Below are 24,454 nucleotides of genomic sequence, written 5' to 3'. Positions count from 1 at the left end.
CACTGACCCCTCAACTTCCTAATACTGTCTTCTTCCAAGAAACGCTGCTTATTTAGCTACACTTACCATGCTTAGCTGTGGGTTAGCTCCCCTTTAGTGGAAGGTCAGCTCTTTGAAGGCAGCTTCAGTTTTGTTTTCACCTCTGTATGACCAGTGACTAGAAGCTAATACGGATTCAATTCAAGAAGCTTTTATTCTCTATGTACTTTGTACTAGACACTGGACCAGGGATAGCCCTGTAAAGACAGAACCCAAGTAATCCCTGCCCTCAAGGACATTAAATTCTACAAACATTTGTTGGATTATGTCGATAAACTGTCTGGATCTTGGAGTGTGATAAATGCTTATTTCTTTTATCACTTGAGTAACCTTTCGAATAGAATGAATTTCAGGAAATTGTTTTATTTTCACTTTCTCATATCCCTTGGTGACCCCCTCCCTTCCCATAGAGCACATTGCCCACCCCATCCTTCCCCCTTCCATTAACTTTAAACTTTCTTTTCTCCTCTTCTTTCTCTTTCCAGCCCTCCCCCACCAAAGGTCCTATGTTTATTGCTGTATTGCACCATCTCCTCATTCTTCCTCCTCCTTTTTGGTTTCTTCTGTGTTCTTTCCAACTTGATAGATCATTTCCCCCACATTTGTCATTATTTCATTTCATTATTTTATTAAAGTAATGCCTTTAAATTTAAAAAAAAAAAAGTCCAGACTCATGATTTCACCAGAATAGGGACTTTCCAATGTGGAAACTCCCTCCACTTATGAAAATAGGCTCAAAACACAGAATCCTAGAACATCTAGACAGAATTTCAGTAACTTACCTAGATGCAGACCTCCCTTTTGTGTCCGAGGGAGGACTTGAATCTTTGAGAATTCAAGTTCTTTATCTGCTAAAGCATTGAAATGAGAAAATTAAATGAAACCATCAGCAGGGCTGATGGTAGACATTGTCTTATTGGTAAAAGGGTTATGGGGGAGCCATCTATACCTGCCTAGCAACTCACCTTGCTTTCTCATCACAAGTGGGACTTCACCAAATGAAGTTAATTATGCTCCAGGGAAAGTAGTTCTGTGGGATGAGTGATTGTACCTTGAGTACCCCCACTGGTGACCCCTAGAATTAACTCCCTTTCTTGTTTATGTTATTAGTGAAGCCTCTTCCTCCAAGTGACATCAGAGCTGACTTTCCCAAGCTGTTGGCCAACTTCTGTACTTTGCAGTGGGAGGATGAAGGGTCGGTGGTGCTGAATCGCCTCCAATTCCGGCCAGTCCATGAGAGAGCCTGGGAAACGGTAATCTTTCCATAGTGGTGAGAAGGAGAGGGGAGAGGGGTCCCACTTTTTCCTTTAAGTACATAATATTTGTGGTAAGAGTGGTTTATCAGACATTTTCAATATTACTACCTAACTCTTGATCATTGCTATTCATCTCTTTGAAAATCTGAAATTAGGGGCTCTGAGATGATTTGACTTTAAGTATACATACACCTGTGAGTCATTCCTGAAAGTCCTGTGCGGTCTCTTTTGATAAATGTTACAGACTTCTATGATATTCATGGTTCTTTTTGGTTTTATATCCCTAACAATTAAAATAGTTGTTTATCTATGATATAATTATAAAACACTTCTCACACAAATAAAATCAGATCTAAACATTAGAAAAATATCAGTTGTTCGTGGTTAGGCTGAGTTAATATAATAAAAATGTCAACTCTGCCTAAATTGATCTACTTGTTCAGTGTGTACCAATCAAATTGCCAAAACATTATTTTGTAGAACTAGAAAAAATAACAACAAAATTCATCTGGAAGAACAAAAGGTCAAAAATAAGGGAAATAGAGAAATAATTTAAAAAATTACAAAGGATGGTGGCTTAGCAGTACCAAACCTAAAACTATATTATAAACGATCATTTGGTACTGCCTAAGAAACTGAGTAGTAGATTGGTAGAATAGATTAGATACACATGACACAATAATCAAGACCTATAGCAATGTAGTATTGGATGAACCTCCAAACTCCTGCTTCTAGAATAAGAACTCACTATTTGACAAAAAATTTTGAGAAAACTAGAAAATAATATTTCAGAAACTTGGCATAGATCTACATCTTGCACCCCATCCAAAATAAGATCAAAATAGTATGTGATTTGGGGATAAAGGATGGTACCATAAACAAATTAAGAGAATACGGGATAATTTATGTCTCAGATCTTTGCAGAAGGGAGGAATTTATGACCAAAGAAGAACTAGAAAACATTATAAAATGGACAACTTTGGTTACATCAAATTAAAAACATTTCTGCACAAACAAAAGCAACTGAAACAAGATTAAAAGGGAAGTACAAATCTGGGGGGAAAAATCTTTACAGCCAGCATTTCTGATAAAGGTCTAATTTCTAAAATATATGAAGAACTGTGTCAAATTTATAAGAATACAAGTCACCCCCAATTGATAAATGGTCAAAGGATATGAATAGGCAATTTTCATTTGAGAAAATTAAAGCTATTTATAGTTATATGAAATGCTCTGAATCACTATTGATTAGAGAAATGCAAATTAAAACAACCCTGAAATAGCACCTCATACTTCTCAGATTAGCTAAGATGACAGGAAATGATCCTGATAAATGTTGGAGGGGGTGTGGGAAAAGTGGGACACTATTGCATTGTTGGTGGAGTTGTGAGATGATATAGCCATTCTGGAGAGCAATCTGGAACTGTGCCCCAAAAGGGCTTTCAAATTTTGTATCTTCCTTGATCCAACAGTTGGGCCTGTATCCCAAAGCGATATTAAAAGAGGGAAAGGGACCCACATGTGCAAAAATTTTGTAGCAGCTCTTTGTGATAGCAAAGAATTGGAAAAGGAGCGGATGCCCATCAATGGGGGAATAGCTAAACAAGTTGTGGTACATAAAGATAATGGAATATTATTGTTCTATTAAAAAAATGGTGAATAAGCTGATTGTAGAAAGGCCTGGGAAGATTTGTATGAACTGATGCTGAGTGAAACAAGCAGAACCAGAAATACATTATATACATTAACAGCAAGAATGAGCGATGATCAACTCTGAAAGACTTGGTTCTTCTCAGTGATTCCGGGATCTAAAGCAATCCTAATAGACTCTGGACAGAAAATGCCGTCTGCATCCAGAAAAAGAATGAAGGAGACTGAATGGAACTCAGCACATGCTATGTTCACTTCTTTTTCATGCTTTTTATCTCCCCCATGGTTTTTCCCTTTTGCTCTAATTCTTCTTTCCCAACATGATTCATAAAGCAATGTATATTAAAAACAAACTTACTACAAGTAAAAATAATAATAATATAATAGTGATGATGATAGTAGTAATACATAAATCTCTTTGAGGTTTACAAAGTGCTTTACAAATTTTATCTTTACATTAACCCTTGAAAGGGATGCTATCATTATCCCCATTTTACAGATGAAGAAACTGAGACAGAGAGAGGTTAGGTGGCTGCCCAGAGTCACTGGTAAGTGTCGGAGGCTGTATTTGAATTCAGGTCCAGAGCTCTAGCTGCTGCATGGACTAAGACACATTAGAGAGAACCCAGTCTTTTTGTATTCCACATACAGCACTTTGTATTCACCGTGGGTTATGTTGTAGCATAGTTATTTGTATATGTTGTCATCCCTGGGGTGGGTAGACATAATCGGCTCCAGGTCGTATAAGCTTCTTCAGTACAGATCGTTTCATTCTTTGTATTTATGATCCTGGTACCTAATTCAGTATCAGGTATGCAGTAGGAACTTAATAAATGCTTATCAAGTGATAGATAGTTGGTGCTTAGTGAACAGTCATATAAGGAAAAACTCGGAGCAAGTGATCAGAAAGGCAGATTAACTGATGACGATGTGATTTCTCATAGGATCAGAAATGAAAGGCATCTTGAAAAGACCCTTGAGCTTATTTTACTTAATATTCATTGTTCTCTGGTGAACTTTTTGCTTCTGTTGTCTGCTGCAAGGTTCATGTTACTGATGCTGGAGGGAGATATGACCTGTACAACCTGAGACCATTTACGGAGTACGAATTTCAGATTTCCTCCAAGCTGCATTCTGTCAAAGGAAGATGGAGTGATTGGAGTAAAGTACTGAGGACTCGGACTCCAGAAGAAGGTATACACACACAAAGATACTCATCATCCAAATTTGTGTGGTCATCCTATAGATGCGGGTCAATAGTCAATCACATGCATGAGGTCAGAGGACTAGAGCCCCTTCTTTTACAGAGGAAGAAACTGAGTCCCAAACAGCATCTCGCTGGATGACCCCAAGCAACCTCTGCTTACCTCGGTTTTCTCATCTGTAAAATGGGGATAATGTACTAGCACCTACCTCCTGATATTGTTAGAGGCTCTAATGAGATGGCATGTGTCAAACGCTTTGCAAGCCTTGAAGGGATGCACAAACGATGAAGGCTATATCGAATATATTTCAAGAGGAATAAGGCACTCATGACTGAGGGCAGGGACTGTCTCTTCCCTCTTTTTGTGTCCCCGGTGCTGGGACACAGTAGGTGCTTAATAGAAATGTTTGTTGATTGCTAGATTGATTGGATTGACAGCATCAGACAAGACCTGGTGAAGGAGATGGAACCAGAGGAAAGCTCTGAAGGGGGAATCTGCCTCCATTCTAAGAGGCAGCGATGAGCAGGGATCGGGGGCTTCCCGATATTGGATATTCACAAAGATATCGGTGGAATGAAGAAGAATAAGTTGGAGAGGAAGGTGGGGAACAGGTTGGGGGGCATCTTAAATGCCAGCCACAGGACCTTTGTCTCCTAGAGTAGGGGTTCTAAATGTGGAGTCTCTGGATAGATTTCAGGGGAACCATGAACTTGGAAATTTCCACTACTTTTTAGTAATCTCTGGCGGAAACAGAGCATTTCCTTCAGTTATTTAAAGCCATTATTCTGAGGAGGGTCTGTGAGCTCCACCTTGTTGCCAATCCCTTTGGTGGCTCCTACCCCAAAACAATGTGGAATCATGGAAGACTTTTGGGCATCTTATCTGCCCCAAACTTTCCCGGTCAATTACCTTGGGAAATAAAGATTTTATCCACAGATCGCTCATTTTCTCCAGTTATTCATCATGGTAACGCTCAGATCGAAGGCTCACATGGACTTGGTTTGAGTTGTGCTGGTTCCACTGGTTTCCTCTCCTTTCCATCAGCAAACAGACTCATGGGACAGCATTCAGCATGTTATAGGAATGATTTTGATCTTGTCATCTTTTTAAATTGTGTTCTTTTTTCCCCCCCGCGGTTTAGGACTAATTCATCAAATATCTTATACGTTCCAAAATTTTAATCTAGTATAAAAGATAAACTTGTTCTTATTCAATCATGTCTGACACTTTGTGACCTTCTTGGCAAAGATACTAGTGATTTGTCATTTCCTTCTCCACTTCGTTTTATAGACGAGGAAACTGAGGCAAACGGAAGTAAGTGACTTGCCCAGAATCCCAGAGCTAGGAAGTGTGTGAGGCTGAATTTGAACTCGGGGTCCTTCTGACTCAAGATCCGTCTTGCTTAATTAGTAAGGAGGATGGTCTTCATAATAGCCATAGAGAGAGTATGTTGACATGTCATAGCTGTATGTCATTTGTAGTTTCAGGGATTTTATCTCATTCGATTCTTACAACAGGGAAGTGATGCAGAAAGTAAGAAAAAGAAACCATAAGTCAGGGAGGCTAAAGCTTGCTGGGACTTACCCAAGCTTATACAACCTGCAATTCTCTAAGAGAATGAGTTACAGATGAATTGTCAGGCCTGAGTAAGTGAAGAGAATTTTCACACTGGGAGGCCCTTCTCTTCTTCAACCCCCCTCCCACTTTTCCATGCAAATAATTCAGAAAAAAAATTTTTAAGAAAATTAAAAAATAAATATTTTTATAATAATTAAGACTTGACTCTTCATCTCCCATAGCAAGCCCAACAAGAGACCTGTTTGGGGTTAGTTGGCTCATTCTGAAGGCTTTCTGATATTCATGCAGAAAAATGTCTACTCCCCTGAAACACGCCTCCCAGAGCCGAGTCTTCTTGGCTGACACCCAATGTTTTCATTTTCCTTTTCTGTGTCTGATCTTGTGGGTTGCTTAAAGACCCTGGGCTATATTCTTAGCTGCTCCGCTCTTACCTCTTACCACTATTTCTGTCATCAGTTCCTTTCTGAAACACGAATTGATGCAAGACCCAGAAGGTGTGATATTTCTCTCTCAAACTTTCCTTTTAACCCCTTGGGCCCACTTGTCTGCTGGGGTTTTTCAGTTGGGTTTTTTCCGGGGCTTACTTAGTTGTAAGGTTTCAATTCCATTTCATTTCTACCATAACTATTATTATATATTATATTTAAATGAAATCGAATGTTGATTTTCTTCAAAGCCCTTCAGCGGAGTCTCTGCTTCTCCAAGGCACATCATCTCAAAGTCACACAAGCTCAGAGCTGAATCAGCAGAGAAATCCACCCCATCCCAAAATATCCAGCCTACTGTATACCCAAGGAGTGGTCCCCCAACCTAATGAGGGGGGCATCCGGCAAGAACCAGAGTTTGGATTTGGTTGTTTAGAAGGGCTTCTTACCAGGCTAGCTGATTCAGAATAGCATCTCCTCCATCGTGAGATTAAACCATATCCCCTGCATTGCAGAAATCCTCTTTCCCCTCTTTTTAAAATGTTATTCTTTTCTCCCACCCCATCCTACTTTGTCTTTTAAATGAGAGATTATGTAATTTTAGAAAATCTGATTTCTTCCTCATTTTTTTTCTTTTTTGGAGGCAGAGGAAGCTTAGCATTTTCTAGCTCTTTTCATGTTCTAAAATTCCAGGGAGAGAACTGGAATCGGGAAGGAGCTGGGCTTGAATCCTACTTTTGGCATTTACTTGACTTTGAGTAGAGCCTTTCCCGATCTTCTGTCAATTAGGGATAATACTGTTTGTTGAAGCTGTCCTGCAATGATTGTTGTTGAGTTGATAAGCATTTATTAAATGCTAATTGTGTATGTGCCAGGCATCGTGTTATACGCAGAGTAGTTAGCAAGCATTTATTAAGCTCTTCTGGTGTTCCACGTACTGTGCTAAATGCCAAGTACACAAATACAAACTGAACGACAGTCCCTGTCCCTAAGAGATTTATATTCTCACGGGGGTAGCGGCGTGGGGAGGTGGGAGACCTCGGGCTTGTGAAGTGCTTTACAATCAGCAAATGGGATAGAATTGATTATAACTGGTTACAATGAATAATTTATTGATATATTATTGTATTTTGAGCATTATTTTATTTAATAGTTTAAAATCAATGTATGTTAGTGATATTGGTGCATAGTTTTTTGTTTTTTTTCTGTTTGTTTTTTTCTGTCTGATTTGGAAAATAGAATCATATTTGCCTAAAAGAAAAAAAAATGTGATAGAATTACCAGCTCTTCTCTCTCGCCATCTTCTGCCAATTCACCACCAGCTCTTCTCTCTTGTCATCTTCTGCCAATTCACCACCAGCTCTTCTCTCTTGTCATCTTCTGCCAATTCACCACCAGCTCTTCTCTCTCACCATCTTCTGCCAATTCACCACCAGCTCTTCTCTCTCACCATCTTCTGCCAATTCACCACCAGCTCTTCTCTCTCGCCATCTTCTGCCAGTTCACCACCAGCTCTTCTCTCTCGCCATCTTCTGCCAGTTCATCACCAGCTCTTCTCTCTCGCCATCTTCTGCCAGTTCATCACCAGCTCTTCTCTCTCGCCATCTTCTGCCAATTCATCCCCAGCTCTTCTCTCTCACCATCTTCTGCCAGTTCATCACCAGCTCTTCTCTCTCGCCATCTTCTGCCAATTCATCCCCAGCTCTTCTCTCTCGCCATCTTCTGCCAGTTCATCACCAGCTCTTCTCTCTCACCATCTTCTGCCAGTTCACCACCAGCTCTTCTCTCTCACCATCTTCTGCCAGTTCACCACCAGCTCTTCTCTCTCACCATCTTCTGCCAGTTCACCACCAGCTCTCCTCTCTCACCATCTTCTGCCAATTCACCACCAGCTCTTCTCTCTCACCATCTTCTGCCAGTTCACCACTAGCTCTTCTCTCTCGCCATCTTCTGCCAATTCACCACCAGCTCTTCTCTCTTGTCATCTTCTGCCAATTCACCACCAGCTCTCCTCTCTCACCATCTTCTGCCAATTCATCACCAGCTCTTCTCTCTTGCCATCTTCTGCCAATTCACCACCAGCTCTTCTCTCTCGCCATCTTCTGCCAGTTCACCACCAGCTCTTCTCTCTCACCATCTTCTGCCAGTTCACCACCAGCTCTTCTCTCTCGCCATCTTCTGCCAGTTCATCACCAGCTCTTCTCTCTCGCCATCTTCTGCCAGTTCATCACCAGCTCTTCTCTCTCGCCATCTTCTGCCAATTCATCCCCAGCTCTTCTCTCTTGCCATCTTCTGCCAGTTCACCACCAGCTCTTCTCTCTCGCCATCTTCTACCAATTCATCACCAGCTCTTCTCTCTCGCCATCTTCTGCCAGTTCATCACCAGCTCTTCTCTCTCGTCATCTTCTGCCAGTTCACCACCAGCTCTTCTCTCTCGCCATCTTCTGCCAATTCATCCCCAGCTCTTCTCTCTCGTCATCTTCTGCCAGTTCACCACCAGCTCTTCTCTCTCGCCATCTTCTACCAATTCATCACCAGCTCTTCTCTCTCACCATCTTCTGCCAGTTCACCACCAGCTCTTCTCTCTCGCCATCTTCTGCCAATTCATCCCCAGCTCTTCTCTCTCGCCATCTTCTACCAATTCATCACCAGCTCTTCTCTCTCGCCATCTTCTGCCAGTTCATCACCAGCTCTTCTCTCTCGCCATCTTCTGCCAATTCATCACCAGCTCTCCTCTCTCGCCATCTTCTGCCAGTTCACCACCAGCTCTTCTCTCTCGCCATCTTCTGCCAGTTCACCACCAGCTCTTCTCTCTCGCCATCTTCTGCCAGTTCACCACCAGCTCTTTTCTCTCGCCATCTTCTGCCAATTCATCACCAGTAGGATTTGCCTTTTGAAACTACCAAGACATAGGGTAGGAGTTTCAATGGCATCTTGTGGCAGTAAATTCCAAAGAACCCGCTGTATTGTAGCTTGAGTGCAGGGCCTCCTTTATGCATTGGGGTTCTGCTCCCATCTGGGCACCCGCATAGTCAGGGCTTGGCCAGGGTTTCCTCATCCTGCGCTCCTCCCGGGAGGCGGGGAAGAATGGGGTACAAGAGTAAGGATGCCCATTAATGGATGAGGAAACTCACTCAGGAAGGTAAATGACTTGTCCAGAGCCATCCCAGTGCTTTAGCATTAGAGTCATGAACCCTAAATGCCCACTGCCTCAGGAAAGGACTATTTTTTTCATTTTTTGGTCCACAGCCCAGCACCTGGCACAATAAGCCCCAAATAAATGCACGGTGATTGACTGTGACCTCAAGGACTGGGCTTTGGCTTCTGTATCTTGCTGCTTCCCAGGCCCCATCCAATTATGTGTGAAGTGAAGGATTTCCTACGATGTTCTCATCAGCTCAGTAGTGGGCATCGGACTTAGAAAACCTGGCTTCTAATGTTGCTTCAGTGGCAAGAGCGTCGGGTTGGGAGTCAGGAAGTTCATGAGTTCAAATCTGGCCTCAGACACTGATTTATCTGGGTGATCCTGGGCAAGTCACTTAACTCTATTTGCCTCAGTTTCCTCCGCTGTTAAAGAAGATGAGAAATATAAAATGGCAAACTGGTATTTTTGCCAAGAAAACCCTAATGTGGTCATGAAGAGTGGGATACAGATGACCAATAAAAACAACGTATCTATATATGTATAATCTGTATAGCATAAATCAATTAACAAGGTTTATTAAATGTTATATGTACATATGCATACCTATATTTAGATATGCAAATATGTTGGCAGACATAGTGACATATAGTTGATTTGACTGCTGAATTGCTGCTTAATTTGATTTGTGTTAGGGTGTGGGATAGAGGCTTGCGTAAATTCCATGTTTCTAACTTGCCCTAAAGCTTTCTTAGCATCTGGACCTTGTTCATGATCCCAAGACCCACTCAATATTTTTACCATGTACCTTGCTTCAGATTCTGGCTTACTCTACAGCAGGAGGGGCCACACTTTTGTTTGGGGGAAGAGCCCTATTTACCCCGTGGAAGTCCCCTGTCCTCTCCCTGCTTCCTCATCTTCTCATTGCTCAAACAACGAAGGGAAAAGTCAGATATCAACAGCATTTGGTGTCTGTTTTGTGTGAGGACCCCCATCCGTGGTCGTCCATTGTCACTCAGAAAGGAGTGGACCAGTCCTTCCGGACTTCCTCCCTTTGTACTGATTTTAAGTAGCACACATAGGATTAGTTTAAACCTAGATTTAGAATACCTTGTTTTAAAGCCATCCCTATACTACCCCTTACCAAAGAGCATATTTTAAAACCTCTCGTAACAAGGTTTTTAAACAGATGGTCTCCCTAAGGACCAAAAGCAACTACCAAAGGCCTATTTCTTGACTGAAGAGCTGAGGAAAGCGTGACTCATTGATGTTATTCTAGCTAATGAGGCTTCTGTTCATGAGTTCCTGATAATTTATGTTTAATTTAAATAATTTAATTTACGTAATTTTCTGGTGTATAGCTCAAATTCCTCATCTGATGTCAGGATGCTTTTTTTTTTGGGGGGGGGGAGCCTCCAAGTACAGTAAATAGAGTTTTCCTTGGTGATTATTTTCTGAAATACGGTTTTAATCATTTTAAGGTTAACTAGTTTTGTTGCTTTTTTTAAATCAACGATTTTTAAATAATCAATATTTGACAGGAAGTGTGGGAAAATGAATGGAACATGAGACCTAGAATCAATTTAAATCCCACTCCAACCCTTACTGTGCGACACTAAGCAAGTGACAACCTCTGAAGTCTCAAATATTTCTGAGATGGAAAGGTTCTTCTAAGTTCAATGTAATCAGGACATTATTTGGGGTCATGGATCCTTCGGGTGCCCGCTGAGGCTTCTGGATCTTTTTGTTGAATTATGTTTTTAAATGCATAAAGTAAGACATAAGATCATAAAAGAAATCAAATTATGTGGAATGTAACTAGCAAAGTGCTTTATAAAAACTATGTCCAGGTTTTAAGTCCCTGCAGCCTATGGCTATGAGACTTTTTGCATTTTTGTAAATTAATTTAAAATAGCTTCATCTCCAATCCTCTAAAAGCTCTGCCTGACACACATGAAACAACTCATTTTTCTGCTTTGAAAACAGAACCTGTTGGACCGTTAGACGTGTGGTACACAGTGGAGGACCTGGAAGGCGACCTACAAAGCATTTCTCTGTTTTGGAAGGTGAGGTTGTGGGGGAAGCCGATAATTCTGTTGTGTTCTTTCGTGGTGTCATGAAAGTCTGGAAGCAGAAAAGTCCCTGAATTCTGAATTGTTGCTAAAAGCTTTTCTCCTCCGACATCCCTTTGTGGGTCGTAACTGAGGCTTGGGGGTTCTTGGGGTTCTTGGATTTTGAGCATCGGAGGTCAGATTTGGAGCTGACTCCAAGGCCAGCTCCCTAGCACACTTCTCCCTGTGACAGAAATCTTTCTTTATCTCCCTGGGCCTCCGTTTCCCCGTCCATAAGTAGGCAAAGGTTGAACTAGCTGACCTGTGAGGTTCCTTCCAGCTCTAGAATTATCTTATGGTTTCCAATGAGGGGGGGGGGACACAGACCGAGGGGCCAGTCCTCCGGCTTCGGAGGTGGGGGGTGGGTAGTGTTCTGAGTCTGCTGATCCTAGATTTCCACTGATGGTCTGTGCTGGCTGCTCATTGAGCTCCTCTTATTGACTAATGAAGGTTTGACTTGGGGTGGGGAGTGGAGAGGAAGAAGAGAACTGGGATGATCAATCCTCCATTTCTAGGACTCTACTCCCTCCTCCCCAGTAACAGCTACTTCCTAGCATTCAGCCCAAGTCATGGCTCCATGTCCAATGTTCCCTTGGAGGTAACCTGGCTCTGGTCAAGAGGTCACCTGTGTGATTCTGGTTTTCCCAACCCTCATTGAATGAGAATGGACCTGGGCCTCCAACATCACTTCCAGCTCTCCCTCGGTCTGGGAGCTCTACATTCTGTGACTTTGCCCTTTCCCACTCACCCAGCATGCTTTCTTTTTTAAAAAATGACTTTTTGGAAAATCTTTCATTTTTCACCACTTTAGTTTTCAAATATACGCTTGCCCCTTTTCATCCAGTCATCTTTTTGGACAAAGATTTAAAAGGAAAAAGAAAAAAAGTCAGTTCAGAAATCTGACCAACACAGCAAATACACCTGACAACAAGCCACACTCGGGGTTCTTCCCTCCCCCCTAGTCATAGAGGGGAAGAGTCTAGTTTGAACCCCGAGTTTTTCCTGCACCTGTCACTGGTGGCACAGGGAGAGAAAAAGAGGAAGGAAGGAAGGAAGGGAGAGAGGCTCCTCAAGGTTTCTCCCACCTCCCCAGCTGTAAGGAGTATGGGCCCCTTTCCTGCTCCCCAGCCCTATCCCAAGTTCAGGGCCCCTTTAGACAGGACCCTCCTGGGCTACAGGAGGAACAAGGAGTCTTCCTCCTCACTTCTCAAAACCGTTTCCTCACTGTCCCCAGGGCAAGTAACGGTTATATTAAAACAGATCCTCACAGTCTAAGGGGAACTTGATAAGGGAGGCGTTCTCGGGAGATCTTGGAAGATGGGTTTGGCTGATATTCAGCATCCTTCTATTTTCGGTAATGAGGGCGGTGGCGGAGGAGCTTTCCCCTTCCACCTTCACTCTTTTCTCCTTTTCTTCTCTTCCTCCTTTCCCTCTTTTTCTTCTCTATTCCTGTTTTGTCTCTTTTCCCTTCCCTCCCTTCTCGTTTCTTTTTCTTCCTTCCTTTTCTCTTTCCTGTCACCCTCCTCCCTACCATCCTCCATGGTCCTCCTTCCTTCCTTTCCTCCTCCCCATCCTGTCCCCCACACACTAAAGTTGCTGGGTACCCACATCAGGGACCTACTTTAAGTATATCTATGCTCATTTATATTCCTTAAGATAGGGATCGGGGTTACCCTAGTCTTGTCATGGCCAAGGGACTCCTGGAGGGAGAAATGCCTTCTTTGTGATGTACAAAATTAGAGATCTGCCTGTAGTGGGCCCGTACTCAGGCCCACCGCTTTTCGACTGCGCGTAGGTGCTTAGCTTAGAAGGGGCTCGTTGCCCGGCCTGCTATGTCAAGGTGCCCCTCCCTCATCCGGATAAAAAGAAAACAGAGCAGCGTTTAGCCGGCCGCCGTCTGCCGACGAAGCTGCCGCCATCTTGGGGTGCTTTCAGGGGAGCTTCTCCTCAGAGTGCACCCCTGCTATGGTCCCTGGGCCCCCCAGTTTTAAGGGACACGGCCCTGGACGGTGTGCGGTGGAGGGGGTGGGCTTCCAACCATGCAATGACTGCATGAAGCACCTGGGAAGAGAAGGCTTGGGGAGGCCAGGCGGCCATGATTATAATTTACCTGGCTTTAGCAGCTTTTGATAAACTGATTCACTTTATTCTCATGGAGAAAATGGCCGGATCGGGGAGTCGTGGGGCCAGATTGCTCGGTGGAACCGTGGGGTTTACAGAGCTCTGAGTGGCTCGGCGGGAGCCTGGCGGAAGGCCTGCAGCGGAGGGCCCCAGGCCCCTTTGCTTTGTCTCGTGCTCCGCTAACCTTGGCTGATAAACATGCAGACAGACCCACACGGGGAAGAACTGGCAGGGCAGCACATGGTGGAGTCCGGCTCCAAACCCTCGTGTTCTGGAGGCTCGAGCGCTCGGCTAGATCCGATAAGAAGAAGTTCATTAACGGTCTATGTAGAGTCATGCACTTCGGCACAACATCCAACTTCCTAAATAGAAAATGGAGGAGGCCTGGGCAGCCAGCAGCTGTAAAAAAAAGACCAGGTTTAAGTGGACTATAAGATCGGGTGGTTCAGCAAGCCTGGGGCCCGCTGAGGGTCTGCCCTTCCAGGAAGGGGGAGGGGGGTGAAGCTTTGTCCTGTGCTCTTGGAAGTCTCCTCTGGAGCCGTGTGCTCGTTTCTGGTCACCCTGGTTCAAGAAGGATGCTGAAGAGCCAGGATGCCTCTGCCTTATGGGGAGGTACTCAGAGACATGGTCATGCTCAGTCTGAAGGAAAGAAGATGGGGGGGGGGGGGGAAGCTTTCTTCAAGTAGCTGAAGGAAGGAAGGAAGAACCCAAGGGAAGGCTGCGGGAAGGTCCGTGTAGGCTGAGAGTCAGGAAGCCCTTCCAAACGCAGGACGGCTGCCCCCTCCGGAAGAGGGCGTGGGCTCCGTCTCCGGGGCCAAGTCCGGGCTCCCCGTCAGGTGTGTGAGAGCAGGGCTTCCTTGGTGTGGGGCAGGTCAGGGGACTGCCGGCGTCCTCCTGGGGTCCCTTGTGCCTCTGAAGGGCCCTTCACGTACCCGCCCAAGGGAGCCCGACCGGGACCGGCTACTCGAGCACAAATTCAGTTGGATATTTTATGTCCAGCGGGACCGTTCTTGCCTCTTCCTGCAGAGGAGAAAACCGAGCTGGCAAAGGCCCGTGGGCCTCCAGCCTTCAGACTGCGCGGGTGTCGGCCAAAGCTCCGGCGGTTCTGGGTAACCAGATCCTCGTCCTGGGTCAGAACCTCTCAGTGATCACTCAGCAAACAAACATTTAATTAGCTAAGTGCGGAGAAACAAAGACCAGAGCCAAGATTCTGCCCTCAGGGAGCTTTCACTCTTCCCGAAGAGTCCTTTGTACCTGCTGGAACCGAGGGCTCCGGGAGTTGGGGGAGAAGGAGCCCAGGAGCCGCTGGGGCAGCTGGAGGGACGCTCCGGGGGCTGGGGGGGGGGCCCGGGGCGATTCCAGTGAAAGGCCAGCGGGCATCTGAAGGGGGGAAGGGTCTCGGGCCCGGGGCCCGGGGCCCGGGGCGATTCCAGTGAAAGGCCAGCGGGCATCTGAAGGGGGGAAGGGTCTCGGGCTGGGGCCCAGAGCGATTCCAGTGAAAGGCCAGCGGGCATCTGAAGGGGGGAAGGGTCTCGGGCCCGGGGCGATTCCAGTGAAAGGCCAGCGGGCATCTGAAGGGGGGAAGGGTCTCGGGCCCAGAGCGATTCCAGTGAAAGGCCAGCGGGCATCTGAAGGGGGGAAGGGTCTCGGCCCGGGGCCCGGGGCGATTCCAGTGAAAGGCCAGCGGGCATCTGAAGGGGGGAAGGGTCTCGGGCCGGGGCGATTCCAGTGAAAGGCCAGCGGGCATCTGAAGGGGGGAAGGGTCTCGGGCCCGGGGCGATTCCAGTGAAAGGCCAGCGGGCATCTGAAGGGGGGAAGGGTCTCGGGCCGGGGCGATTCCAGTGAAAGGCCAGCGGGCATCTGAAGGGGGGAAGGGTCTCGGGCTGGGGCCCAGAGCGATTCCAGTGAAAGGCCAGCGGGCATCTGAAGGGGGGAAGGGTCTCGGGCCAGCCTCGGGCTGGGGCTGTTTCACTTCGGTCGGATATTTACATGAAGAGGGGCCCAGAATGACTCAGCTCCAGCCCGGGCGGAGGAAAAATCCCTCCCGAGTCACCAGCATTTCTGGGTAGTTACTCATTTTTCCAGGTTTCTTGTTAAAGGTAGTCTCCGTTTCTCTGAAAGCACCGTTTCCCCCAAATCTCTTGTTTTTTGTCTGAGGGTGGCTATTTTTAGATCAAAAAAGCCGTTTTTCTTTAAACAGTCCAAAAAAAAGCCCCAGCCAGAGCGTACTACAAGAGCACTGTTAAAAAAAAGACTCAGCACCGCTGGAGAGAAACTCAAATTAGACTCGATGGTGGGGCCGGCACTAATAGACGTCGGGTTTTTAGCTGCCAGACACAGGGCTAAAGTGCTAAAGAAAGGCTGCCCTTGCCCGCGAGGGGCTATAATGGGGGGGGGGGAGCATCCAGAAAGGGAAAAGGGGAGGGGGGAGTGGAGTAAAATGGAGGGCTGGAGGTGGAAAGGAAGGGACAGCGGGGGCAGGGGGGCGAGGAGAGGGGGGTTGGGGGGGAGGTGCTTCTCCCCTCCACCCCGGACTCACACGGCAGCAGAGGGAAAGTGGAGAAGACCGGCTGTGGAATGGGGCTGGGGAGGGGGCGGCAGACTAACTATGGAAATCCCAGCCCCCTCCCTTTTTTTGCCTCGGGGTATAGGTGGGGAGGGGGTTGTAGGAATAAACAGGGAAATGAGGTGGGAAATGTTTGGAAAGTCAAATCCCAAAGAGATTTCAAGCTGCAGGAACATTAGGGAGTGAAATATATTATTGATATTATTATATAATGTTATATTATAATGTAATATAATTATATGATATTATAGGATATTACTGAAGATGGCTCTAGTTTTCCCAATCCTGGGCTCTGGGAGCCGGGCTGCAGGCAGACCAGCCAGGCTTAGGTGGCCGGCTCTCCATCGGGGAAAGTGAACTCCCGAGAGCTGGGACTCGGCTTTTTTTAACTTTCTCTGTCCCCCGGAGCTCAGCGAATAATCATATTATTGTCCACAAGGCCTGTTTCGTGAGGGCTTCCGGACTGACTTCTATTCAAGGAGTGTCCTTCCATGCTCCGAGGCTATAAAAGAGATTAGGGCCCTCGTAGAGGAGAGAGGATTTGCAAACAAAGTCAGAAGAAACCAGAATACACGATTAACAGCAACTAAGATCTGAAAGGATTGGGAAGAAAACATTTCCAGAAGACTTGTTCCTATATTCTACTTTTTGGACCGAGTTGGGAAGGCTCCTCCCACTCAAATCGCCGTCTGCTCAGAAAGGTGCCGGAAGCAGCTCTCACCAGCTTCGCCCGATTTCTGCCTTTTCTCTGTGAGCATTTACATCTCAGAACCGGCGAGGGCCTCCATCCTGGCCTCGGTTCACTGTCTCGGACTGGCCTTTAGAGAGTGTCCTTAATGCAAACGGAGCATGCATTGGCAGTGCCCCCGCCCAGAGCTAGTTGTTCGAAGGTGACTAGGATCTCCCAAGGTCTGCACTTTCCACCCATGGCTCCAGTTCTATCCTTCAGGCCCAAGCAGAATATCGCCCTCATCCTCAATCCAACCTGTTAATGGGGGGAGGGGACCCCAAACACTTTTAATGCAATTCTATAATTTATTTTCATCTAATACTTTCCCCGCATGGCCCAAACTCACTCTAACAGCAGCTGACAGAGCACTCCCAAGGTCTGTGCAACACTTTTTAATATATATAATATATTAATAATATAAATATAAATATAAAATATTTAAAATATATATTATATAATATAATAATATATAATAAAAATATATTATATAAAATTTATGTTAAAAACCGGAAGCAGGAAGATTGAATACTTTCCCACTGTTTCAGGAATGAGAGAATTCTATTTGCTTTTATGTTTTGTAAGAAGAATGAAACGGCACCAGAGTGGAGCACGGCAGAACTTCTCTCCAAATGAATGCCGTGACTTTCAGAGTAGTCCCCTGGGAGGCTACAACTTCTTCCAGCTTCTACACCCCTCTTTGGAAGTCTTCTTGGACCATAGACCCGTTAAGATGCAAGCAGACCTCAAAAAAATCAATACCACAAGTACAAGATGGCAGAGACACAATGGGAGGCGGGTTGTCCAAAAATAACCTGGAACTTTCAGGTGATTGCAAGATGTCATCCATCAACACGCATGTATTGAGCACTTGCTGTATGACAGCGTAGCGCTGGTTGCTCATATTCTCACGGATGGCCGTGGTTTTCATTAACCAAGCCCTTTTACCAAGGCTCTGGCTGCTGTACCACCCCACCTTCCCATAGCAACACAGCGCTAGGGAGTTAGGTGAGAATCCCCTCTGGAAAGTTTTGCAGAAATCCCCCCAGGAAGATGATAAAGGCTTGGCCCCAGAGGGCCAGTTTAGGCTTAATGTCAGGGGAAAACTCCCTGATAATTAAACTAAGCAAAGGGAGATCTCTTACAAGGCGATGGGTCCGGATTCAACGAAGGATGAGGGCACGTGTATCTGTCTGTCCATCTCTTCCACTTTCTGTGATTGGCTTAGATCTAGGAGCACTGACTGAGGGGAGAAGAAAGGCAGATTCTGATCTGAACGTAGAGCATGGAATGGAGGCTGGTAGAGTGGGGAGAGCTCTTTCAAAGGACCTTTGCGGGGGGAGGGGGAGGACCTTTAAAAAATGTATTTATTGGGTAGGATTGTCCAGGTCCACATTGGACTCGATAACTTCTGTAGCCATGAGCTACCTCTTTCTTTTGGATTCCTAGACACTTAAAGACAAGGCAAGATCCTGAATTCATCTAGTCCAGTCACCCAAAAAGGGCTCTGAAGATAATCTCGGTGTTCAGGATTCCCAATGTGACTAGCCAGGAACTTCCCAGGCAGAGAGAACAAGACGAGACGCAATCATGGAAGACAGGAGGGGGCGGAGGGAGAAATCAGGAACACATATTGGATGCACCAGGGCAGGAACGAATTAGAAAGCAAACAATGCAAGCACACCTGTGGTTTGAGCCTATAGTCCTCAAATTTTCCTAACTTATTTTTAAAAATCAATGAACAAAGATCTTTCTCTCTCCCCTCTCTGCCCTCTTTATTCTTTCAACTTTTTATAGTATTTTATTGTGTTCTGGCTTTTTTTTTTTTCAAACTAAATGCCAATAATTTTTTCCTTTTGAGAAACAATATATTAGTGTATAACTCTCCATTAAAACTCTATAACTATTTTTTAAAGCAGGAATTTTATTTTATTTTATTTTCCTTTAAATGGGGAAGGATGCTGTTATGTTTAATGAGTGTTTTACAGTAACCGATACTAGTTATATACAAATGCATGTTCTAGTATCATCAAGGAAGTCTATTTTAAACATCAAAATTGCAGGCATGCGAGACTGGTCATGAACATTCAGGGATGTCATCCTGCCCACTTCTGTCGTGTAATTCTATAGATAGAAGTGCCTACTGTGTGCCAGGGCCTGGGCTTAGCATTGGAAAAAGCAGAGTGACCGAAGTGGAGCCCCCGGTCTCTCAGGAAGCAGAATAGGGGCGTTGGGTCTCCTGGGCAAGGCTGGGAAGCCACAGTGAGTCACTGCCCCTGCAGCTCCTGAGCCTTCAAGTTCTTGTAGGAGTCCTGCCTCTTACAGACCAGTTGGAAATAATTTGGTTCTTTGGACTCATCCTACTACTAATGCCTGTGATCCTGATCTCATTGTTATCATCCAGTCCAGGCTCTATACTCCTCCTCTCCCAATTCCCCTTTTTATTTCTTTAAACAGATGCAGAGATAACACGAGATAGTGGATGGATGTGACCCCCTTGCCCTCGCTTTCCTTTCTCTTCTTCCTTTCCCCCTGTGCCTCTTTCTCTCCCTACGTCCCTGGGTGAAGGTATCACTTCTCTCAGCATCAGTTGATGTAAGTCTCTCCAGGAATCTCTGAGATCCTCCTGCTGGTCATTTCTTACAGAACGATAATATTCCATAACCTTCATACACCATAATTTATTCAGCCGTTCTCCAGCTGACGGGCATCCCCTCAGTTTCCAGTTTCTGGCCACTACGAAAAGGGCGGCCACAAGCATTCTTGCACATGTGGGTCCCTTTCCCTCCTTTAAGATCTCTTTGGGATAGAAGCCCAGTGGAAACACTGCTGGTCAAAGGGGATGCACAGTCTGATAGGCCTTTGCACATAGTTCCGTATTACTCTCCAGAACGGTTGGATCAGTCCACAACTCCTCCAACAATGCATGAGTGTCCCAGTTTTCCCCCATACTCTCCAACATTTATCGTTATCTTTCCCTGTCGTCTTAGCCAATCTGAGAGGTGTGTAGTGGTACCCCATTTCTTGGACCAATGTGCATGATCTTTTGGCAAAAGTCAGAATAGGCTACCGACAAAATAAAGGGCTGTAACAGACACCAGAAATAGTCAATGTGAAATAGAGCTAGGAGATTGTAGAAATGGATTTTCAGAATTAATGACGGAAAGGGCAAGTTCCCCAGTAAAACTTGCCACTCTCCAGAAGAGAGGAAATGCCCCATGAGGTTGGGGCTAGCCTCGCCAGGCTGAATGCTGAAAGGGACTTGGCACCCCAAACCAGTCAGCCAGCTAGGAGGAGAAGGGGGACGAGAAGAGAAGGCCCGGCGGGTTAGGGGAGGCCACGGGGGAGATATAAGAGAAAGACACCATGGGGCAGAGTGGCCCAAAGAGGGCAGTGGCCCTAAGCCGTGGGTGTGATCTTCAGACCTGATTTAGACGCGGCTCCTGAATGGAGCCGGCAGAGGGAGAGCCTTTCCTCGTTCTGTCTGAGGCTGGGGCTGTGCCAGGCTTCTCACCTGGCTAGACGACGTCCGCTGGGGCTCCTGCTACATGGCGCCCATGGGTGTTCCCTCTTTTGCCTCATTTCAGTGCAGGAGCATGAAGGAAAATCTATTTGGCTTTCATGGTGACGTATGCTTTTTATTTTTAAAACTCCAAACTAATTGCGCTGTCTCGGGAGTCCCGGTGGGTGAGCCCCGAGCTCTCCGCCCGTGACAAGCCCTGGTTCCATGAGTCCCACAGGGCCAGCTCGGCCGTCTCCAACTTAGACAGAGGTACAAGAGCCCCAGATAATCCCCTCCGTCTCAGCCCTTGAAGGGTCCGTGCCATTGACCGTCTTCACTGACCGTCTCCTCCCCCGTTTCCCTCTGAAATTCTACCCAAAAGGAGGGTCATTTTGCCAGCGTCTCAACCCCCCGTCCCCCTCCCACTGTCAGGCTTCGCTGATCCTTGAGGCCAGTGCTCTCTTTTATCGGGTCACGGGTCACCCTAAGGTTACCCAGCAGTCACTGGTAACGCTCACGAGGTCTGGCTGGCCTAACGGCTTTTTCCTCGCTTCAGCAATTCCTGATGCTTCTGAGATTCGCTTCTAGGGAGGCCGTTGGTTTGTTGGAAAGGGAGGAGAGAATGGCCCAGTGGCTTCGAGAGCAGGGGATGAGTGCGTTCGGGCCACCTCCTCCCCAGATGCTCTCAGGGCTCTGCTGGGGACCTCTGGCAGGGCTTCCGGCTCCCCCCGCTCCGATCAGCCACAGCGGGACACGCTGGACCCCCACCCAGATAGAAGGGGGCTCTTTGGTCTCTGAGGACAGCCACAAATTGTCTGTTGGGTGCTGGGCCTAGAAACACAGAAATGGGGTCACTTGCGAAGCACAGCCCCGTGGGAGGATTATCTCAGTGCATCAAGATCTAAAAGCGTGTATAACTTAAAACCTCCGCCAGCTGCCTCTGAGTGGGCAGGCTGGCCGTCTTGCCTAAGGTCCCCTAGCCTGGTGGTGCTAAGGGGGATTCTTTTCCAGTACAGCTGCAGCCTTCTTGCGCTCTCCACCATAATGTCTAGTGTCACGTCAGGTCTGGTGGCAACAGGTGATCGTGCAAGGTGTGGTTAGGCTGAGGGGGGAGAGGGGCCAGGAAGTAGATTTGTGGGAATGGTGTGGGCAAAGCGGGGTGTCAGCGGCCCCATTCGCAACACGAAGGCCTGGAATCTAAGCTCCGATCGTGTGTCTCTGAGGGAGTTTGCATGGAAGAAAGTGTGACGGTGAAAGGAGACCTCCGTCTCCTACTACAAACAGCGAGGAGGGAAGAGGGGGCTCCTTAGGGGGTAGAAGCTTCTCTTCCTTGATAATCTATGGATTTAGGAACCCTCAGAAAAGGGACTGGGGTGTCCAACAGGGCATGTCAAGTCCTCAAGCCAAAGATAAGATGGAGCAAGTTATATTGGCCCAAGGGTGCGTGGATGGGTGTCCTGAGGCGGCTGGGGAAGCCCTTCGAGAGTCACCGTCAGGGAGAGTGGGGGACAGCGGCCCGAGTTGAGGTGCTCTGATCTGTCCTGGCCCCTTGCCGATGAGATCATTGAGCTACCGAGCTATAAGGGTCTTCCCTGGTTCCCCTGCCACCAGTCCGGTGATGTCGTTGCCGCCAGTCAAGCTTTATATCGTGTCTGTGTTTGGGGTCCTTCCCCTCCCCGGACACAAGGCAGGGACTGTTCAGAGTGGTTCACCAGATGGATCCCTTAGAAAGGTGCTTGAATGTTTGGGACCGATATCCGAAAGTAAATGGGAACTTGGCTTGTTTCGTCCTAGAACCTGAGTGTGTCGGAAGCAAAGGGAGCCGTCCTTGGGTACCAGGTGACTGTGCGGGAGGTGAGCAGGAACGGCTCGGCTGGGCCCCCTGCCCTGGAGGCCTTCACCCAGCACACTCACTACTCGGTGCTGGCGCCCCCAAAGGACCACGCAGTGGCCGTGTCCGCCAGGAACTCCAAAGGAGGGACGCCTCCCACTTGGACCTTCGTCTCCCGGCAGCGCCGCCGAGGTAGGACCGAGCTCTGGCCAGCCTTCGCGGGATGTCCGTCCCTCGGGGAGCCAGCAGCCCACTTCTGGGATTCCGGAGCGCGCCTCGCTCCCAGCCTTCCGCCCGGCACCTGGTGCCCTCGTGAGCGGGGCCTCGGACGGGGACGAGGCGGCCACAACCCCCTTCCCAGCCTCATGTTTGCAGCAGCGGTTTTTAAACTGCTCCATGCCAAGCGCAGTCCTGGGTGCGGGGATAACCCAGACCAGACCACCCGTCTCCTAACAGGAGACTTGCACCTTGATAGGTCCTCCCTCCTCCCAGAGAAGCGGGATCTTTCCTCTTTTCTTTTATGGCGTACTGAGAGTGTCTCACCACAACGTTAGGGTTTTTCTGTGTCGTGTTGGCTTTGCACATCACCTGTAGCTTCTGCGAAACGCCCCTAAAATTCCCTTTTAATCCTCATGCTGCCCACATGGGGAAAATTGTGATGGGGACGAGATTATTATACATGCCCCGGGGCCTGCCCTCCAGGGGCGTCCAGTCTCGGCACAGTGATAACAGCGCCGCGTTCTGGGCCTGGAAAGTGCCAGATACGCGCAGGGCCCGTCCATGGAGCCATCGCGGAGACTTAACTAAATGTCACCTAAAGTGGCTTCTCAGGGGCAAAATAAACAGGAGCCAGGCGTTGAGCTTTCCCTCCTCCGCCTCCCAGACCCCCGGCTCTTCCTCCAGTCAGACCAAGCCTGTCTCTCCTGGGCCTCCCGCCCCAGACCTGCGCACTTTGGGATCTGGTTCCGTGTCTGTGGTTCACACGTGTTCACGTGCGTCCGTGGACAGTGTGTGCGCCATGACCCGGGTGATTCATCCTTCTCTTTGCGTACCGATGGCTGGGGCGATTCCGCAGCTATCTGTGTGGCGCAGACACGGATGGCTGCAGGGGCGCGTTGCCCAGAGACGGGCAGAGCGCTAGGCGGCGCAGTGAATGAAGCTGGGAGCGGCGTCAGGGAGGCCCAGACACTTACTAGCTGTGTGATCCTGCGCCCATCACTTAATTTCCGTCTGCCTCAATTTCCTCATCTGTAAAAGGGGAAGGCAATGGTACCCAGCAATGCCCAAGGCTGGCGTGAAGAGGCGATCTTAAAGTTCTCTGCAAGTGCTGTTTTGTACGGGTGCACACACTTACGTAGATTTAAACACGCGTAAATCGATGTGCATCTGTACAGTACAGAGTTATATAGAATATGACGTATTAAAGATAGTATAGTACGCACATTAAAATATATGTGTGTGTGTGTGTGTGTGTGTGTGTGTGTGTGTGTACACATAGTGTTACTGAGTTAGAACTTCATCCTGAAGTTAGAAACTGGACCCCCTCCCAGCCTGGCTCTAACTCACTGGCGTCCCTCGCCTGCGCTTCGTGCATGTCCGGGACAGCAGCCCCTTCCCGCTCCCTCACCTGGTGCCGCCCTCCGCTCCCCTGCCCCCGGCCCCTCACTTCTACCCCCGCATCTGTCTCCCCTCCTGGGTACGTCCTGGGGCTGCCCCGAAGCCCCCCTGCCCAGCTCTGCCTTCCGGCTTCCTCCCTGTCCGCGCCCAGTCCTGCCTCTCTCAGTCAGGCCTGGTGTTAGCCCTTCCTTCTGATGAGCGCCACTGGATAACTGTGTTTGTCTCCTCATCAGGCTGCCTCAGGACTTAGCGAGCTACCTGGTATATAGTAGGTACTTAATAAAGGCTTACTGGCTTGTTGACTAAAGGACCTAGGAAGCGAGTAAGGGATCATCACAATTGGTTCCTTACAAGGTGACAAAGGACATTTGTCAGGAAATGAACTTATGAATAAATCACATCAAGAAACCCTATTTGTGTCACCTCAAAAATAGTAATAATAGCCTTTGTAGAGGGTTTGCAACCTTGAAAAATACCAGAGATTACCTCATGTGGCCCCCAATAACTCCCTGAGGCGGATACCCGCATGAGCTCTACATCGTGCGGTCGGTAGTTTTTCAGTCATGTCCGACGCCCATGACACCATGTGGGGTTTAAGGGGCTGGGGTGGTTTGCCACTTTCTTCTCCTCTTTTACAGATGAATAAACTGAGGCTCTGAGAATGATTTGCCCAAGCTCTTAGGG

The 24,454-nt window shown here is 47.3% G+C and overlaps 1 protein-coding gene across 5 annotated transcripts in view; it reads left to right on the top strand.

Annotated features, from left to right (window-relative positions):
- Positions 1 to 24,454, top strand: part of IL12RB2 (interleukin 12 receptor subunit beta 2) — a 68,769-nt gene that overhangs the window by 24,572 nt on the left and 19,743 nt on the right. For all 5 annotated transcript variants that reach the window (XM_074265683.1, XM_074265682.1, XM_074265681.1 and 2 more), the window contains 4 exons: positions 1,150 to 1,292; positions 3,989 to 4,139; positions 11,282 to 11,361; positions 22,117 to 22,345. In XM_074265683.1, coding sequence (XP_074121784.1) covers positions 1,150 to 1,292; positions 3,989 to 4,139; positions 11,282 to 11,361; positions 22,117 to 22,345 — 603 coding nt within the window. The remainder of the gene's footprint in view (positions 1 to 1,149; positions 1,293 to 3,988; positions 4,140 to 11,281; positions 11,362 to 22,116; positions 22,346 to 24,454) is intronic.

This window comes from Sminthopsis crassicaudata, chromosome 4, assembly GCF_048593235.1.
Source record: "Sminthopsis crassicaudata isolate SCR6 chromosome 4, ASM4859323v1, whole genome shotgun sequence".
In the NCBI taxonomy this organism is placed as follows: domain Eukaryota; kingdom Metazoa; phylum Chordata; class Mammalia; order Dasyuromorphia; family Dasyuridae; genus Sminthopsis; species Sminthopsis crassicaudata.
The sequence above is the reverse complement of the archived record's forward strand: the minus strand, read 5'-3'. Positions and strand labels throughout refer to the sequence as shown.